An 18,306-nucleotide genomic window follows, 5' to 3' on the forward strand; every position below is an offset into this window, starting at 1 on the left:
TCAGATCTCACTTGGTCTGGTGGGCACCCATTGATGTCACATGATCACACACCACTGGATGAGAGATTTTCAAAGTACATTTCAAATCTTGCTTTCTCACATCCTAAGGGAATCAACTGCTACATGTTTTGCGGGGTGGGGGAGGGGAGCTTAGTAAATGCCAGTCGGTGCACTACGTGCTTCACATCCATCACTTTATCTCAATCTCCAAATGAGCCCCGTGAACTAGCTGCGGTCATTATTCCCTGTAGACAGATGAGGAAACTTCGTCTCAGAGAAGTGAAATGAGGTGCCCAAGTCACACAGACAAAAATCAGAGAATAGAGAAATGGATCTCGGGTTTGCTTCTCTCAAAATTTATTTGACCCAGTGGATGATCCTTAAAATGTTCGGACCGTGCACCCCATCCATAACATTTTTGAGTATGCTTATATTTACGCATCTCTGTCTCTATATCCACACACACTAAAATATGAGTCTGTCTAGCATAAGACATTTGCAAAAGTAGAAATTATGAGGAATATAGAAAGTAAATGATAGAGCAGCTAATATTTTCTCCTTACTCCCCAAAGGAACACTTTGCAGATCTCCTGGGACACCTCATCTCTACCCTGAGGTCCACAGCCTATGGTGTGTATTAAGTGAGATTTGAAGAGAAAGAACCTCTTTTTGAGTCCACAGAAAAACTTCCTGACGTCCAAGGGAGGCTCCTTTTGCATAAACTACTAGTGTGAGTCTTTGGCTAATTAAATGAAACTGACAGGTAAGAGAGGAAGAAAGAACTTCTAGAGATGAGGTTACTTACAAACTCTTTTCATGGCATCTTCAAAAGCAAACAGTCTAAAAAAAGAAGCCCTAAACCGTCTGGATTTGATAGATTTTTTTATCCTGACTAGGAACCGCTTTCTCCTCCTTTGGTTGAGTCTGTGCTAGTTCTCATGGGGAAAGAGACTTAAGAAGTAGCTGAACTTTACAGGCAGCTGGATTTAAGAGGGAGGGAGGTAATGTGGTATGAGGGAATTAATTGCTTTTTGAACTTCTGATGCAAAATCTCAACATAAAATTTTTCTGGGGCCAGGTAAAAATAAAATGCGATTTCCTACAGTCTCCCAACCATCTCTACATTACAGGGTTTTCCAATATATACCATCACACTCAAGACTCACAAGGGGGCTTTCCAAGAAGAGTCCCACAAGGGACTTCACAATCAAATACATTTGGCAAGTGCTGCCTCCTAGACCAAGCCACCATTAGCATTTTAAGATACACACTGGACCGCGAAATGTAACACTAAGGAAATCTGGTTCACTCCGTTGTCTTGGACAGCACCCATAGGTCTCTTATTTTGTAGAATACTTACTAACAATCATGGTCCACACACTGGGAGACAAACATGGAACCCACAGTAACTTGAAGTATGGGTAAAGTGCCAGGGTAAGATACATGGAGAAATCTGAATTTCTTAGTGTGATTTTATTGTCATTGATATTCTACGGAAATCGTATTCTGAACTCTTGACTGAAGAAGAATCAGAGGGGATTACTGATGTCTCAATTGTGAACCAGATCACGAGCTCCTCAAAGGAAGAGATTGGGTCTATATCTCTAGCCCAGTACCAGATCTGGTATATCCTATGGGCTCTCAACGAATCTCATAAGTCTTTGCTCTGAGCCCTACAGGAGAAAGGATGGGGTCATATGTATCTTTATTACTAGTCTTTTCAGTCTTAAAAATCTGTAACGTTTCTTAATGCATTGTGTTATTTGATTCAGATGATTAAGGTTCAGAGAATTTGGGGGGCAAGGTTAAGAGGCTCGAATAGAGTTGAAATGTAATCACTGACAGCTGGACACAAAACTCTGAAGGTCATTTCCTTGCCATGTTGCACATTACAGAATGTGATGTGTTAATTGGATAGGAACTGGTAAATGTGTTTGTTGCTAATAATTTGTCATAACCACCGTTACTACGCTTGCTCTAGGAAACTAGAAGAACTTTGCTGTGGAGATCATTAGCGAAGGATTCTATCTACAGAAGAACGTAAAGCGTTCTTTGGGGTATTATGTATATATTAAATACATAGGTCTCATGCAGCATTTCTTTTGATGGAACCAAAAGAAATTTCTAGCCAAAAATTAGGTGCATGCAGATACACAAAGAAAATAGATATCAAGCATTAGATCCCACACTGTCCCCAAATATCAGCTCAACATCCCCTGGGATGCAATTTGGAAATATTTCACTCTTTCAACTCCTATAAAAGTTTACGCCAAATGAAAGAGAGAACTCTAACGCTTTGAAATCTAGTCCCAGAAATAATTTGAACATCAGTGAATATCAGAATACAGCTGACACGAATTATAGGACTGAGTATACACATATATCAGCAGATTAAGCCGTTTAAGTATCCCAAGGGGGAGAATGGTTTGTTGAGCACATGAGCCCTCCTCCTCCCTCCCCTGCCCCACACTCTCCACAGGCACACAAACAGGTACAGACACAGCCACTGCTTCCTACCGGTAGAGCTGGCTCATCCTTGTCCCTGGCTGTGGACGACTGCGTAAGAGAAAAAGGCAAAAACAAAAGACAAATAAATAAATGATGAATCACACAGAGGTTTTACATTTAATGACAAGCATCAGTATAAGGAAAGATTGGTTCTTTCTGCTTCTGGGAAGGAATGAACCAACACAGGGGGCCAACAGGTATAGATTACTAGCCAATATATAGTGGTTTATTTAGGCACATGGCACATTCTCCTGAACACTCAAAGTTGAATGGCCAACCCAAGTGCCCAGCAACTGAGGGCAGTTCAATCAATTATGGCCCATCCATGCAGTGGAATTACCACGTGGTCATTAAAATAAATGAGGTAAGTACACTTGTATAGACATGCAAAAATATCTAAGATATACTGTTCAAGTGAAAACAATTAAAATCTTATTTTTCATCTCATGTTATGAAGGAAAATAAATTAACAATACTTTAGCATATGTAACGAAAAAAATTTCTGTAAGAATCATACCAAACCTTTGCCAGTGGTTATTGTTGGGGGTTGGGATCACAAGGAAGAATGTTTTTCCAAGTACTTTGGAGGGCATCCACATTCAACCACCCCATATAGGGTAAATAAAATAAAGCCTGAAGAAGTTAGGCCACCGGATTAAAGACTAAGATCGTCGCACGCAGAATTCAGATACTACACTTTCTCTGCCTCCCTCACTTCAAGTTTGTCATTCTAAAAATGGAAATATTTGTCAAGTCAAGAAAAGTCGACTGAAACACAAGGGCACCTGAGGGCCTAGTCATCTGTTAGGAGAGAATGCAACTCCAACAAAGGGACATTAGAGTTCTAACATGACCCAACTGGATGGCTTTGCTTTGTCAATTTAATATGCACACTCCTTCAGCAGAACCAGGGCACTATCCTGTGATCTTTCTAATGATATACAGGTGCTCTGTGACCTTCATGCTTGGACCACCTCCTTTGCCCCTATACCTCAACTATGGGTGCATACAGCAGGAACAACCCAGAGCTCTACTCCTGGTCTAGTTTCTGGTCCTCCCCATCAGTGTCTTTGGTAATTTATGTCTTCATGAATAATCAATCACATGCAGAGAAGACTACACAATGCAGAGCTGTTCTGGAAACTTCACAAACCCTAGGCTCTCCTTTTTAGTCCTACCACACATGTCTGTATGTAAGGATGTTCAGATGCTCCCATTTCCCACCTAAAATATACATTTCCATGTAAAAAACTGGAAAGGATTCTTATAATTTCATATTTCAAGTTATTGGCTATGTGTAATTCATTTAATTATGATTGGCACGTTTGAAATCTTGGAACATGAGAAACTGAATCCATAATTTGTTTTCACATATAATGTAATTTTAAGAAGACTAAATTTCGCACTTAATGAAGTTGATATTAAATATGTGCAGACATTCAATTAAACATTTAATATTCTTATAGAAAACTTTTTTTAGATTTTAGAGTCAATACCAACATATATGTTTTTCTTCTGGTTCCAAACATTTTTGTAGGCCCTTGAAGAGCTTGTATGCCTCAGGCCCAGACAGAACTGTTTTCCACTGGTGATAATTTTTGGGCACAGCCCTTGGGCATTCTAAATTTGCCATAACCCCCTGATTTGGGGCTCTCTCTCAGAGACTTCTCTAAAAATACGAGTAAGAAACTATTGCTGATTCCCTAGTCCCCAGGAACATGCTTGGAGATTGATGTGGACCTGGAATTTGTCTTTGATTTCCCTTTTTGCTCTGAAGGCACTGTATGATCCCGCTTCTCTCTGGTAGGTCCTTTCATTTTCTCTTCTTCTACATCAGACAGCTCAACAAATGGCCCCACATTCCACAGAACATTCCCCCAGGGAAGTTATCCAGTGCAGCAAGCTCAGCCTTTGGACATACACTGAGATGAACTGTCAGAGCACGCCTTTTCAGTTAGCAAATTTACACCTTGTGGCTAAATGGCAGACAAATAATTAGGAGCTGGAATGGATACCACAGTGACACTTCAGAACATGAAGGGACAGGATGAAATGCAGCAAAGAACAGGGTGGTCTTTATAAGAGCAAAACCATAACCAGCTAAGGGTGTGCCTTAAAAAAATATATATTTAAAGAAAATATTTGAGGAAGGAAAAAAGATCAAGCCTGTCTTTTGGTCTGAAAGGGAGAAAATATATCTGCCCCACTGACTTCCTTTTTCTCTCACAAGCAAGACGGGTCACAAGACACAATAAATGGAAAGAAAATGCCTAAGTACATAGATTCTACAAAGAAAAAACTGGTTGCAGAGAAAGGTCTGAAATCCTTTACAAAGTCTCCCACTGTTGAATGTCAGCCGAAGTTGACATCATTAGTTTTCTTTGAAGTGTAACTTGAGGACATGAATATACATCAGGTTACCGCATGTATATTTAGGAATATATATAAATGGCAACCGAAGCCATTAAGACACCCCTCCACTTTCCTTTTATGTAGCCCTGTTGCAAAAGAGATGGAAAATGAGTCGTGTGATGATAACTGCTCATTTTTAGGGGCTCACCTACATCAACTGGTAAACCCTCATGCTCACCTGACTTGGCCTCACTTTCACTGCATGGTGAAGCAGTGGTGCTGATTATGTTAGGAGTTCATTTTTAAATGGGTTTTAATTACACCGGAAGTAACTGGTGAAGACAACAAAGGAATGATCCAAACGTGTATAGCCGATGCTTATAGGCCTGCAGTGTTTCTAACTACTGAATTATTTAGCTCACTATCTGGGCTTGAGGTTGTTGTGAATTTATTTTCAGGGCCACTGAACCCCCGACCACTTTATTTTAACCCATCGTATATGACAGAAGACAGCTTCTTCAAATGAAGACTCATGGGACTTCGGGGATTAATCTTGGCCTTCTTATGCATTTTTGCTTTTGCATGCCCTTGACTTTAAACACACCAACATATCGCACATTTGGCCTGTAGCAATTTGAAAGCCCAATCCCTGGTGGTCAGCTGAAAGGCTGTGCTGGCCACGGGAAAAATTTGTTAAGTCTATTGGGAACATACACGGAAATTCTTGAGGAATATTTAAAAGAATTCACAAACTGCATCTCCCAGGGTCACAGGTTGGAGCTGTGGTGCACCAACACAGACCTGCTTCTTCATTCATGAAAGCAGGACATCCACCAGGCCAGGATATAAGGGATACATCTTTTACTTAAAAGAAAGTATTCATAATTCAACCCTTTATTTAATGTAAGCTGGCCTCCTCCTTAATCACTGCAAGTAATTGAGTAATTGAACAACTGGAATGATGCCATTAATATCTGTTATTCTCTCCGGCAGAAACCCCAATTCTATATGGGAATTTTGCTATTTGTTAGGTGCTTTGAAAGGGACCCCCCCCCCCATTATAAAACCATTAGCCCACTCAGGATGTATTTTTAGCACTATAACTCATTCATAAATCCTTAAGTTGTCTTTCTTCCTTTGATCCCCCGGAAACCACTGGTTGAGAGATGATTTCCTTGACTACAATGTGTTTGATTTGACTTTATACAGAGCTTCCCCCCAGATACAGGCCCCCACCTCCACCGCAGACACATCAACATCAGGCAAATATGACAGTTTAGCTGCGTCATAGCCACACAGCCTATGCGTCACTCGCATGATCAAATGGGTCGCTGGGAAGATTTCACATGCCAAAAGACAACTGTGTAAAATAAGGGGTGACTTCTCTGGACAGTGGCATGCCATCAGATATAGAAAGATAAGCAATTATTCACAACAGTCAAGTAACATCCATAAACTTCTGCCACTATAATCTCTCACTAGATCCTGAGAAATGCACCAGAATTTATTGTGCCAAGGACCAAGAAGCACTGTAAAGTCCATAAAAAAAATTTTAAAGTACCATTATTTTGTCATAAACGTCACCTAAAACATAGATGCCTGTGATTAGAAATATTGATCCAATATTTAATTGACATTAGTTTGATGTCTTGGAATTTAGAAAGGTTGGGTGGAGGGGAAAGATGGATTTTCATTAAGAAATTAACAAGGAAGTGTGAAATACTGTCTCCTTTTTCTTTCAACATATTCAGCTGTAACAATAACTTTCTTTTTTTTTTAAAAAAATTAATGCTTATTTATTTTTGAGAGAGACAGAGAGACAGAGTGTGAGCACGGGAGGGCAGAGAGAGAGGGAGATACAGAATCCAGAGTAAGCTCCAGGCTCTGAGCTGTCAGCACAGAGCCTGATGTGGGGCTTGAACCCACGAATCACAAGATCATGACCTGAGCCGAATTTGGACGCTAAACCGAATGAGCCAATCAGATGCCCCTCAAAACCTCTCTTCTGGAAAGAGATGAACCTCAAAGTCTATGGGAAGACTGGAAGGTACCCTTCAGAAGTCTCGAAACTGAAAATCTAAAAGGAAATAAATCTTACCACTTAATCAGATGCACAATCATCACTGTCCCCTTCCCTTTTCAGTCTTAGCACACTACCTAAAACATTAAGGAGGGAGGGATCAAATAAATCCCTAAAAAAAGAAATACTAAGAGATTTAAGTTCAAATAACTTCTACCATTGGTTGCTGGGTAATTATTCTACTATCTCTGCCCATTAGGGAAGTAAGAATCTCAAAGGTTAGTGAAATATTGGAGGTGGCAGCCCAGGACACAGAAATAACCCGCTTCACAACTCTGGTTTAAAGAAACACATTGGGATGGAGAGAAAGGGTGGAAATTAAGTAAAAAGTGTGGCAACAGAAGCTCACATCTTGGAGCAAAGCCTTTTGATGGTTTGTTTAATTCCCATGATCATGAAATATTTGGGACAGTAGGAAAAAATTTCAGAAGAATAGGTACGGCCCAAAATGGAGAGAGTGAAAATGAAATTGTTTAGTGACAGTTAAGGAACAGCATTTTGCCTTTTAAATAGTCGTCATAAGAGAAGAAAAAAATGCAGGATGAGTAGTAGCATCTTATAGTTGTTAAGAATATGGAATTCAGGACCACACTTCCCAGATTCATTTTCCTATTTTTGTCATTTATTAGCAGTGTGCCCTTGGACAAGTTACTTAATCTCTCTATGCTTTAGTTTCCTCCTCTGTAAAGTAGGGATACAAGGAGTAACTATTTCGGAATGTTGTAAGGGTTAAATGGATTAATACATGTAAAGTGATTAGACCAGTGCTTGGTACATAGTAAGCACTATGGATTAGCTCCATCATCATTACAATACATATTAGGAGTCAGAAGGGAGAATAATGGCAAATTAGAAGACAAAAGCATGCCCAAGGTTGTGAACTGGATTAGAGAACCAAGTGGCTTCTGGGAAGGGTAAAATTCCACTTTTCAGGATGGAGGGAGGTGATTTGTGTAGGACACTGCAGGGTGGTTGGCTGGGCATATTCTGGGTTGGCAGCTGAGTGAGGAGGAGGTGACACGACAGATTATACTTCCTTGAGTTGGCTCCAGACCATGTCCCTGTCCCACGAATTGGCGTAGTCTGAAGGATATAGGATTGGCAAGGCTATGCCGGCATTTCATATCCCATATACCTTAGTGGTATAGTGGGCCTGGTTTTGATCAGGAAGCTCTGGAGGCTGGAAAATTCAGAGAAGGCAGAACCCAAGCCTGAACCAAAAGACCCCTCCACACCCCGGGAACTCGGCAAGTTTCTGTTCAACATTTGAAGTTGCTCGTGAGAAGGAAAAGGAAAATATCTGGATCAGAACCATAAATTCAATTTCTGCTGGAGCCCTTTCTCATTAGGTAACATTCTGGACTACAAGTTCACAAATCCAGGAAGCCAGGCAGTGCAGGAATGATCTGTGAACATGTCCAGTATGAGCACCTCTCACATCTGTTGAAAGTCATGGTTTGGATAAAGAATGAAACAAGGTCCCAGTCAAAGCTTGAAAAAACCTTATCCCATGAGAGGGCAGTTGTTCATAACAGGTGAGATGGGGCATTTGTTGTGATCTACTCTAAAATTGTTAGAAAATACAATTAAGGAATTTCCAGTAAGGCCTGGGGACAGGGGATCTTCATGATGCAGAATTGCATTATAACTGATCAGTTGAAATCTACACAATTGCATATTATCAGCGTTTCCAAACTTTACTGATCATATATACCATTACCAAAAAATTCTGAGCAGGTATCATATATGTAATGTGAATGTCTATCATCTATCTATCCATCCATCGTCTATTTCATTTATATACTACTGTCAAACATTATATAAACATAGACTGGTTTCTTATCTCTCTTTTTAAGAAAATAATCTTACTTATAAAGTTGGTACAAAGAAGACAGTAATCCTCACTTTATAAATGGAGAGAGCTCAGTGGGAAGTTCCTCCGCCTATTTCTGCACTCAGGTTACTAAGCACCTGTGTTAATTCACTTAATTTGGGAATTAACAACCCAGTGCCACTGACATCTCTCATTCCCCCCAACCCCAAATCCAGATGTTGTTGATATACTTTGCTGTATCGCTTGAGCAATTCTCACAACTGCTAACGAATCATTTCGATATGCCAGTCGAACACAATCTGTTAGTGGTATTCTGCTTTAGTCACACATTTCCTTTGACTAGTAAACAACCCCCAATGCACCCCCATATTAAGTCTGGATTGCCTTACTTCTTTGAAGGAAGGAGTGTCTAAGATGATGTGAATTTTAAGGAGAAGTCCAACAAATCACAGACTGGTCTGCCACAAATCAAACAGATTGCAGTCATAATGGATAACATTTATTGAAAGTTCAATATGTGCCAAGTGCTTTATGTATAAATATCTCATTGAACCCCCCAAATAAGTATTATAGCCATTCTGCAACCTTTAGTAAGTAAGGACCCTGAGGCTGATGGAAGTTGGATAATTTGTCCAAGGCCACAGACCTAGTAAGTGGCAGAGTTGGGATGTGAATTCAGACAGCTGGGCTCCAGAGCCTAAGTGCTGGAGAAACAAGAAAGTGGAATTTTCCCTGCAGTGGCCTGCGGGAAGGAGACTGGAGGCACTAGACTCCAAATACAATAAAAAGTTTATGTAAATTAAAAGCTATTTATGAGCTCTGACTTCCAACGGAGGCAAGAAAATAGTATTGCCAAGTGATTGATTTGAACACAAAATGACAGATTTTATTTGTGCTTGTTTGGTACAAAAAGTTGATGCCTGGGAATGCAGAAAGAATAGAGGTTATTTTCTTATCTTTGTCTCTCCCAGCATTATTATTTAGACTCACCTATTAATTGTCATGAATTTTCAACATTGGTTTTGTCTCTTGAAGGTCATGGAGGCACTTTTTATGACCTTCACAATAGCACAGGTTTGAGTAACTCTGCAAATTAGTTTATCCATATATCAGGTTGACTTGTATCAAGGACTTTATAGCTCAGCAGTAGGTGGGAAAAGTGGGGCCCTCTTGTGGTCCCATTTATCACTGTGGATGTATGATACTAGTCTATATTTAGTTTATTTGGAAGCACGGTGTCCCCAGTGTTCAATTTATTGCTGTCACTTGAAGGACCAGTGCTATTTGTTTCAAGGAAAGAGCAATGAAAAAAAAAATTAATCATGATTCCAGTGCCTGAAGCATCAATGAGAGACTCTGAATAGCAAGTTTTGAATCAAAAAATTCTGTCATTTAACAGTACTTATTTGATAATATTTATTGGACACTTACTATATGCCAGGCATTCTTCCAGGTTCTAGGGACACCGAGGTGACAAAAAAAATCTCTGTCCTCATGGAGCTAACATCCCAGAATACATTGTTATGAAATTAGACAGAAAGGACAGCAGTTAGATCACTTAAAATTAAGAGGTATATGTAAGGATGTACCTAAGTGAATTAACGGTGGTCTGGCCATAACTTTTACAATCAACTTTACGATTAATTTATTAATCATGCATTTAACCTGCATTCTGGTTTGAAGAGAAGCTAGCAAAAACTATGAAGAATATAAAGAACACGATTCTGTCTATAAAATTATAAACCCAACAGATGGAAAGGGCACTAGATATTTAAAGTGCATCTTGAAAGCAATAAAATTGGAAGTCTGATTAATTTTTGGCAATATTATTGGCAACAAAGTTTCTTAAAAAAAACTTTCACATTTTTAAGATAAAAAAAAAGAAACTCTGAACTCTAAGGAGAACAGAAGACTATAATTTGAATGTAACTCTGTGATTTGGGTATATGTAACTTTTCTCTTTTATGATCTCCTAGGTATTGTGTAACCTCATTAATACAACTTACTGATTCTCGACCGCATTTTAACTTGTGATCCTGGAAATTTCACTGGCACCATGCTAGCACCTGGTTCCTACAGGACTTGATATAATTTCCATATGTGCAGAAAACGAGAGATGCCAGATTTGCTGAACTTGGTTTTGGAATTCCCAGGAAGCAAATGTGTATCATGTAAATCCAACTTAAATAGTTACTAATACAAATGAAAATGTAATTAAGCTGTGGGAAAACAATAAAGGGCACAAATATGAAGTATATAATATTCTCTGTCGAAAATGTACTGATATTGAGAATTGGTCCCATTTCTTGACCTGCTCTCCTGTTCCCAAGAGAGCCCAGGATGGAGCTCAGATCGTTCATGTCATGGAGGTGGGACAGCAATGGCGGTCCCTTGGAACACTGCTTGGCTATATCTATATTCCATTCACCCTCTGTCTATCTCCCTATCTTCTCCCTAGTTCATTCTTTTATATTATTTGTCTCATTTCTCTCTTTCCTGTTACTGAACACCCTTCAGATGGCAGAGACCACTTTTTTATTTCCATTTTATATTATTCTACAGTACCTAGCATAATGGTGCTAGATTCTCAGTAAGTGCATGTTTAATAATAAATAGGTGAGATTAGATATATTTTTTAATTAGCGTATATGCTCAAATATAAGAAAGTTGGAGGCAAATGGCTTCTTTTCAGCCCAACACTGAACTATGTCACTTTTCTCTTACTTGATACGGCTAATGACTCACTGTCTCCTGACTCCTCCCCTCCCATGTATCTGAGACATATGCTCTGACCAGACCTGTATTTCCTCATTCTTGTGGAAATGTAACAATATAAAACCTCCGCTCTTTGAACTCCTGTTTTAGAAATGGCATTTCACAGTTATTCTGCATTGCCAGTGTTTGCCATTTTGTCTGCTTGGTTGAGATTGTAACCTTCTTGAACACAGGCGTCTTAACAACATTGGACATTGATGTCTTGATTGGCAGTTACAGAGAGGTGGGTCTAGAGCTTTGCAAGGGAGGTGGATGCTCAAAAAGGTGGGAAAGTCACTCCGAGGCAGAAAAGAGTAGAGGAGCTTGGATCCAGTGTTGAGGCTTAGGCCATGGTCAGCAGAAACAATTTTGACTAGTACAGAGGGCCATCAATGAACAATTCTTTGGCTTAGTCCCTGGGACCATGTGCCTAGACACTACTGCATGGGTCCTTTAACCTGAGAGAGCCAGTCTTCCTTCTGGTAGCCTAACACAGATGGACCTGTAATACCAGTGGCAGAGGACAAGGTGGTAGTGATCCCTTTTAGCCGGAAGTGCAAGTATTGATTGGAACAAGGCCATCGTGTAATAAGTGGACAAAATGGCATTAAAGAACAGTTCTATTGGGCACCGACCATGATACACCTGAGCACCCTGGAAAAGTAGAGTGCATGGTAAGGACTAGGAGTCCCAACAACGGGTTTGACGTGAAGGTGCTTAAATTCTCAATCATCCCCCTAAGACCGATGCAATCTAGGGAAGTGAGAATCACACTGAGGTTCAAGGTTATCCTCAACATCTTCTCAGCTCACTTATCTTTCCTACCCAGAAGGCAGTCCTGGCAAATCACTATTTTAGCTATTTTATTTGTGTCCCAACCCTGGATATGACCAAGTTATTTCCTCTTGCTCCATTTGCCACATAGCTTCCTTCATCTTCAAAATCACTCTTTCGTTCCCTCTTTGACACATGCTTCATGAGCACCTTATTTATATGTGCTAAACTAGTCTAGGTATGGCGATACAACAGTGAACAGCACAGCCCAAATCCTTGCTCTCATGGAACTTATATTCTAGTTTAAATCTCTCTTCTCAGACCTAGTCTTCCAATCAAGTAGCAACAGCAGAGTTAATATATAAAATCCCTGCTGACTTTTGCTGAGCACTAACCACACTTGAGATACTGTGCTAAATGCTCATCATCATCACAATCCTAAGTGGTAGGAAGTAATAGGAAGCACTTAAAAAAACCCTTTCAATTTGAAATAATCACAGATTAACAGGTAGTTGCAAAAAAAAAAAAATGTGCAGGGAGGGCCTATGCACCCTTTAGCTGGGCTCCCCCCCGAGATAACATTTCACATTAAGTACAGTACAATCTCACATCCAAGAAGCTGACATTGGTAGAATCTATAGAGTTCATTCAGATTTCACCAGTTATATGTCCACTTACTTGTGACTGTGTACGGTGTGCGTGTCACCCTAGGCAATTTAATCACATGTATAGCTTCATGTGACCACCACTGCATTTAAGATATGTAACTGTATCATTACCACAAGCTTCCCATATGCTACCCCTTTATATCTATATCCATCCCCTCTCCTCATCCCTAACCCCCATAACCAAGATCTGGTATTCATCTAAGTTATTTTATGACTATTACATAAGTGGAGTCATGCAGTATGTTATCCTTTTGAGACTGGCTTTTTCCACTGAGTACAACTTCCTTGAGGCTCATCCAAGCTGTTGCATGTATCGATAGTTTAGTCCTTTTTCACTGTTGAGTGGTATTCTGTGGTATGGATGTACCACATCCACCCACTGAAGGACCTTTGGATGGTTTCCGGTGTGGGGCTATTGTGAATAAAGCTGCTAGGAACATTGATGTACAGATTTCTGCATAAAAATAAGTTTAATTTCTCTGGGATATATGCCCAAGAATACAACTGCTGGGTCGCAAGACCATTTTTAGTTTTAGAAAGAACTATTTTCCAGAGTGGCTATACCATTTTATGGTCCCACAATATATGTATGAGTGCTTAAGCTCTTTTGCATTCTTGCCAGCCCTTGGTATTATCATCATTTATTTCAGCCATTCTAATAGGTACATTGGTATCTCATTGTGATTTTAATGGGCATTTCCCTAATGGCTTATGATGTTGAACATTTTTCATGTATTTACTTGCTGGATTCAAGGCATCACTCGCTTTGCTTTCCCTAAGTAAGGATAAAACATCCTCTGAATTCACCTTCCATGAAGGATAGAAGGGAATTTATTCAGAAAATGGAAGCCATCTAATCTTCATTAAACTATTTAAGGAAATCTAGAGCTCTAATTATTAGCTTTTCTTTGAATAAGAAGTACATGATTTTAAAAGTAAACTGTATTCTTCTAGTGTCATGCATCCTTCTAATCATATAAAAACAAAGTTTAAACAGAAAGATGAAACAGGTCTGACATTAAGTGAAGATAGTGCTCTATTTTTGCTGATGAAATTATAATGGACTGATGATGTTGGAAGGTTCAGGCCTTAAAATAAAATTTCTGGTTCCAGATAGTGACTGTGGTCTCCTAGGGCATATCTTATCTGTTATCTGTCAATAGCATCACGGAAATTGTGTACTTTTGGAAACAGATGCAGCCTTGCAGTAACAGAAATGGTAAAGATACGTTCTGGGAATCTGAACTGCATTACAGTCAAATAGGGTCAGGAGCTATAGATATTATGGTTAGCACCATCTTCTTGGCCAAATATTCAGCACTATTTTCAGTACTGGAATTAAAAATCTGTTGCAGAATTAGGGGACAGTGACATGGGGAGTATCCTGTTGAAGAAGCTTTCTTTGTAACTACTGCTGGCTCTGAAGCCTTGGTGTTAACCATTGGGAACTTCTCAAAATTGTTCTGTGTACTTCAGTTTGTATCAGGTCCTACTACCTGAGCGTATTGCCCAGATAGCATCTTAAATGCTAATAATAATAATATAATGTATAATGTATAATATGTCATTGCTGAAAGTTTATCATTTACTAAATTATAGTACTGTCATTGGACATCTTTGGGCAGGATTCTAAATCACAGTGAAAAATATACTGGACCTAAGGGAAAATGATGCTCAACTGAATGAAGAAAATCCAGTCTGAAAGTAAAAGACTGTGCTTATGGAAACATTTTTCTCAAAATAATGTGTCTATTCTCCAAGTTTTAATAATAAAAAGTTCAAACAAGGGGCACCTGGGTGGCGCAGTCGGTTAAGCGTCCGACTTCAGCCAGGTCACGATCTCACGGTCCGTGAGTTCGAGCCCCGCATCAGGCTCTGGGCTGATGGCTCAGAGCCTGGAGCCTGTTTCCAATTCTGTGTCTCCCTCTCTCTCTGTCCCTCCCCCGTTCATGCTCTGTCTCTCTCTGTCCCAAAAATAAAATAAACGTTGAAAAAAAAAAAAAAGTTCAAACAAGAGTTTGAAGAATAATACAGTGAATAGCCATAGTCCCAACACTTAGATTCAATAATTTTTAACAGTTTCTGTATTTCCTTTATCTATATCTCTAATTTTCTGAGTCATTTTAAAGTAATGTGAAGATGTCATGCATTCTTCACCCTTACACATCTCACATGCTATCTTCTGACGATATGGGCATTCTTCTACATAATAATACCATGTGCTCGTGCATTTGTATGTATGTCATAGGTGACATTGCTTTAACAGGTTAACACCGTGTAATGGGTTTTTCGAGAACATGATCAAATAGGTTTGTATTTACACTTTTGTCCCCAAAGTTAGTCATTAAGTATATGTGAAACAAAATATTTACGTTATGTCAATCAGCGAAAGACAAACACCATATGATTTCACTCATATGTGGAATTTAAGAAACAAAACAAGTGAGCAAAGGAAAAAGAGAGAGAGAGAGAGAGAGAAACAAACCAAGAAACAGACTCTTAACTATAGAGAACAAACTGATGGCTACCAGAGGAGAGGCGGGTGGAGGCATGGGTGAAATAGGTGACGGGGATTAAGGAGGGCACTTGTGATGGGCACTGAGTGATGTACGGAAGTGCCAAATCACTACACTGGACACCTGAGACTAATATAGCACTGTATGTTAGCTATACCGGAATTGAAAGAAAAACCTAATTAAAAAACATCCATTTTATTTGCTAAGATTTCCTTCCCTTCCCTACTCAGGTCAACAATCATTTGGTTCATTAAACAAAAAAGTTGCTCCAGACACAGTGCTCCTTTCCTGCCTGCGTTAGCTTACTGCTGAACAATACTAGCCATACAGACCTCCATAAATACAAACTAGTTAATGCGGGAATGTGGGGTCCACAGTCTAGATTGAGGAGGGGAGTTTGTGAAATGCCTGAAATGGTAAACTTTTGTGTATGTATCCATTTTCAGGGGTAGGGAGAAGAGCATCCACTGTGGCCATCAGATTCTCAAAAGTGCAACCCTAAAAAAAGGTTAAGAACCATTGATTTAATGCTTTCAAAATGCTTACCCTTTGGAAGCTGGGAGATATTATTACCAAGGGCATAAATTATCAACTGCTAACTGACAGAAAGGAGGAATTTCAAAAAGACTCATCTATTCTATCCAATCGACAGCCTGGTGCCACTGAACTGGGTTCTGGCACAGAGCTAGAGCAGACGGCAGCACGAAGCATATTACACACACTGACAAGTTCCCAATTAGTTCAAAGTCTTCAGGAAAATGATCTGAATGTCACTGCAGATGGCCTAACTCTATTCGGTGGGCAGAGTCCAGGCAGAGTGCCAGAGGCCCACTCTGGAGATCAGGCCCCTACCTTGCCCGGACTGTGTCTGTTCCCAACGTAGCCCCTCTCCAGGCTCTGGTGGCCTTTAGGGAGGTTTCCGACTGTGACTGAGCTCACCTTGAAGAAACGCAGAAGGGGAAGCAGAAAAACCCAAAATAAACAAGTGAGAAAAAGGAAAAGCGTCTCCAGATACCTGGACGTTTTAAAAACGGGTGAACTTTCTTGCAAATGCCAAAGGGAACAAAACAAGGGTATGAAGAAGCACCAGGTGCTGTGCTTAGTATTCTTACATGGCTGTCTCACAGCATTAGCAGAAGTAGCAGGACCTCCTTAGCATCTCTGTTTCATAGCCGGAAACAAGTGAAGCTCAGAGAAGTGTAGCAATTGGATGGGGGTAAGGACAGCTAGTTACTCAGCCAGCTGGGGTGAGACCCCTGTCTGTTGAATGCACATTTTGTTGTTTTGTAAATATTCACTCGGGTGAGGGAGGATAGGTATGGAATGCACAATGAAAAAGAACAACAAACAAGTGACATCGGCTCACATGTGGGGTCATTTGCTTACTGCGCTTTATTTTGAGCTAGCTTCTGTTGAAAAATGCATGGTGAGAGACAAATCAATAGCACTTAGCATCTGAACCACTTGATTTAAATGCATTATCTCATTTAATATTAGAGGTCCATAAGCATTACCAATCTCATTTTACTGCTGAGAAAGTAGCCTGGAGAGGCCGAGTGAAGAGCCCAAGGCTACAGATACAGTACTTGATAAAGTTGGGGCTCACACCCAAAACTGGCCCAGGAGCCAGTGTTCTCCTTCTCTGTAGGCTTGAGGCTATGGACCAGGTGGGATCAGGACACATGTTAACACCTGGGAGGGCACCAACTTTGAGGCCACCAGAGAACACTTAGTTGAATGAGAAAAGGTTACTTTCTTTGTCAAATGAACCCTTGGTTTATCCAATAAACACATTCTTGAGAAGTTTTATAGAAAACCGAGTTTTAGCAAATTGAATTGATCTTTACTGCCAATGGGTATCCATTAGGCAGATGATTCTAATATGTTCTGTTTACCCACACTGGACATCCACAAATCAGCATTTAAACTTCCTGGGATACGGGGTGGCTGGGTGGCTCAGTTGGTTAAATGTCTGACTTTGGCTCAGGTCATGATCTTGTGGTCTGTGAGTTACAGCCCCATGTCAGGCTCTGTGCTGACAGCTCAGAGCCTGGAGCTTGCTTTGGATGCTGTGTCTCCCTCTCTCTCTGTGCACCAGCTACCACGCGCCCCCCCCCCCCCCCGCCCCCTGCTCACTCTCTCTCTCCCTCTCAAAAACAAATAAATATAAAAAAAATAAACATCCTGAGATACCTCAAGGAATCTCTATTTTTTTTTATAATGGGATAATTATTTCCCAGTGAGTTAGATTTTGATATTTGCATTCTGACATTAAGTATTAAGCACAAAAATAATTAAGAAAATAAGTAATGGGAAACCTCACTAAAATGGAGTCAGGAGATAGGCAGGGGGAGCTCTCATAGTCAATTGCAGACCCAACAGGAACACATGAACTTGATGTTACATGGACTTGACCTTGCACGTGGATACTACTCTACTCTTCCAGCTGGAGGAAGAGACGCATTCCTTACCTCCCCCTGCCACCCTTGCTCCCCGCTCCCTGCCACCCACCAATAGCTCAGCCGATGAAAAGCCACCATACTTTGAACTCCCAGTTTATTCCAGTGGATTTTTAGTTTATAACAAGCCTTCCCAAATCACCCCTTTTCTCCTCAAAAAAGTGTACCTCTCCTTTGTTCCTCAGATTTGCCTACTATTTTGCTGCAGGTTGTTTGTCCCAGAATACAATTCTCTCATTCTTGAATAAACCCATCTTTTGTTGGCAAAATAACTGGCAGTTTTTATTTTTAAGGATAACACAGGGTATGGTTCAAGAGGATAAAGCAATGGAAAGACACTATAGAATAATGAAAGTGCTTT

At 40.1% G+C, this 18,306-nt stretch overlaps 1 protein-coding gene across 4 annotated transcripts in view; it reads right to left on the reverse strand.

Moving 5' to 3' along the window:
• Window positions 1-18,306, reverse strand: part of SLC24A2 (solute carrier family 24 member 2) — a 245,337-nt gene that overhangs the window by 93,816 nt on the left and 133,215 nt on the right. For all 4 annotated transcript variants that reach the window (XM_019415391.2, XM_019415387.2, XM_019415389.2 and 1 more), the window contains exon 3: window positions 2,518-2,556. In XM_019415391.2, coding sequence (XP_019270936.2) covers window positions 2,518-2,556 — 39 coding nt within the window. The remainder of the gene's footprint in view (window positions 1-2,517; window positions 2,557-18,306) is intronic.

Source organism: Panthera pardus, unplaced genomic scaffold (genome assembly GCF_024362965.1).
Source record: "Panthera pardus isolate Hobbes unplaced genomic scaffold, ASM2436296v1 HiC_scaffold_20, whole genome shotgun sequence".
NCBI classification, from domain to species: domain Eukaryota; kingdom Metazoa; phylum Chordata; class Mammalia; order Carnivora; family Felidae; genus Panthera; species Panthera pardus.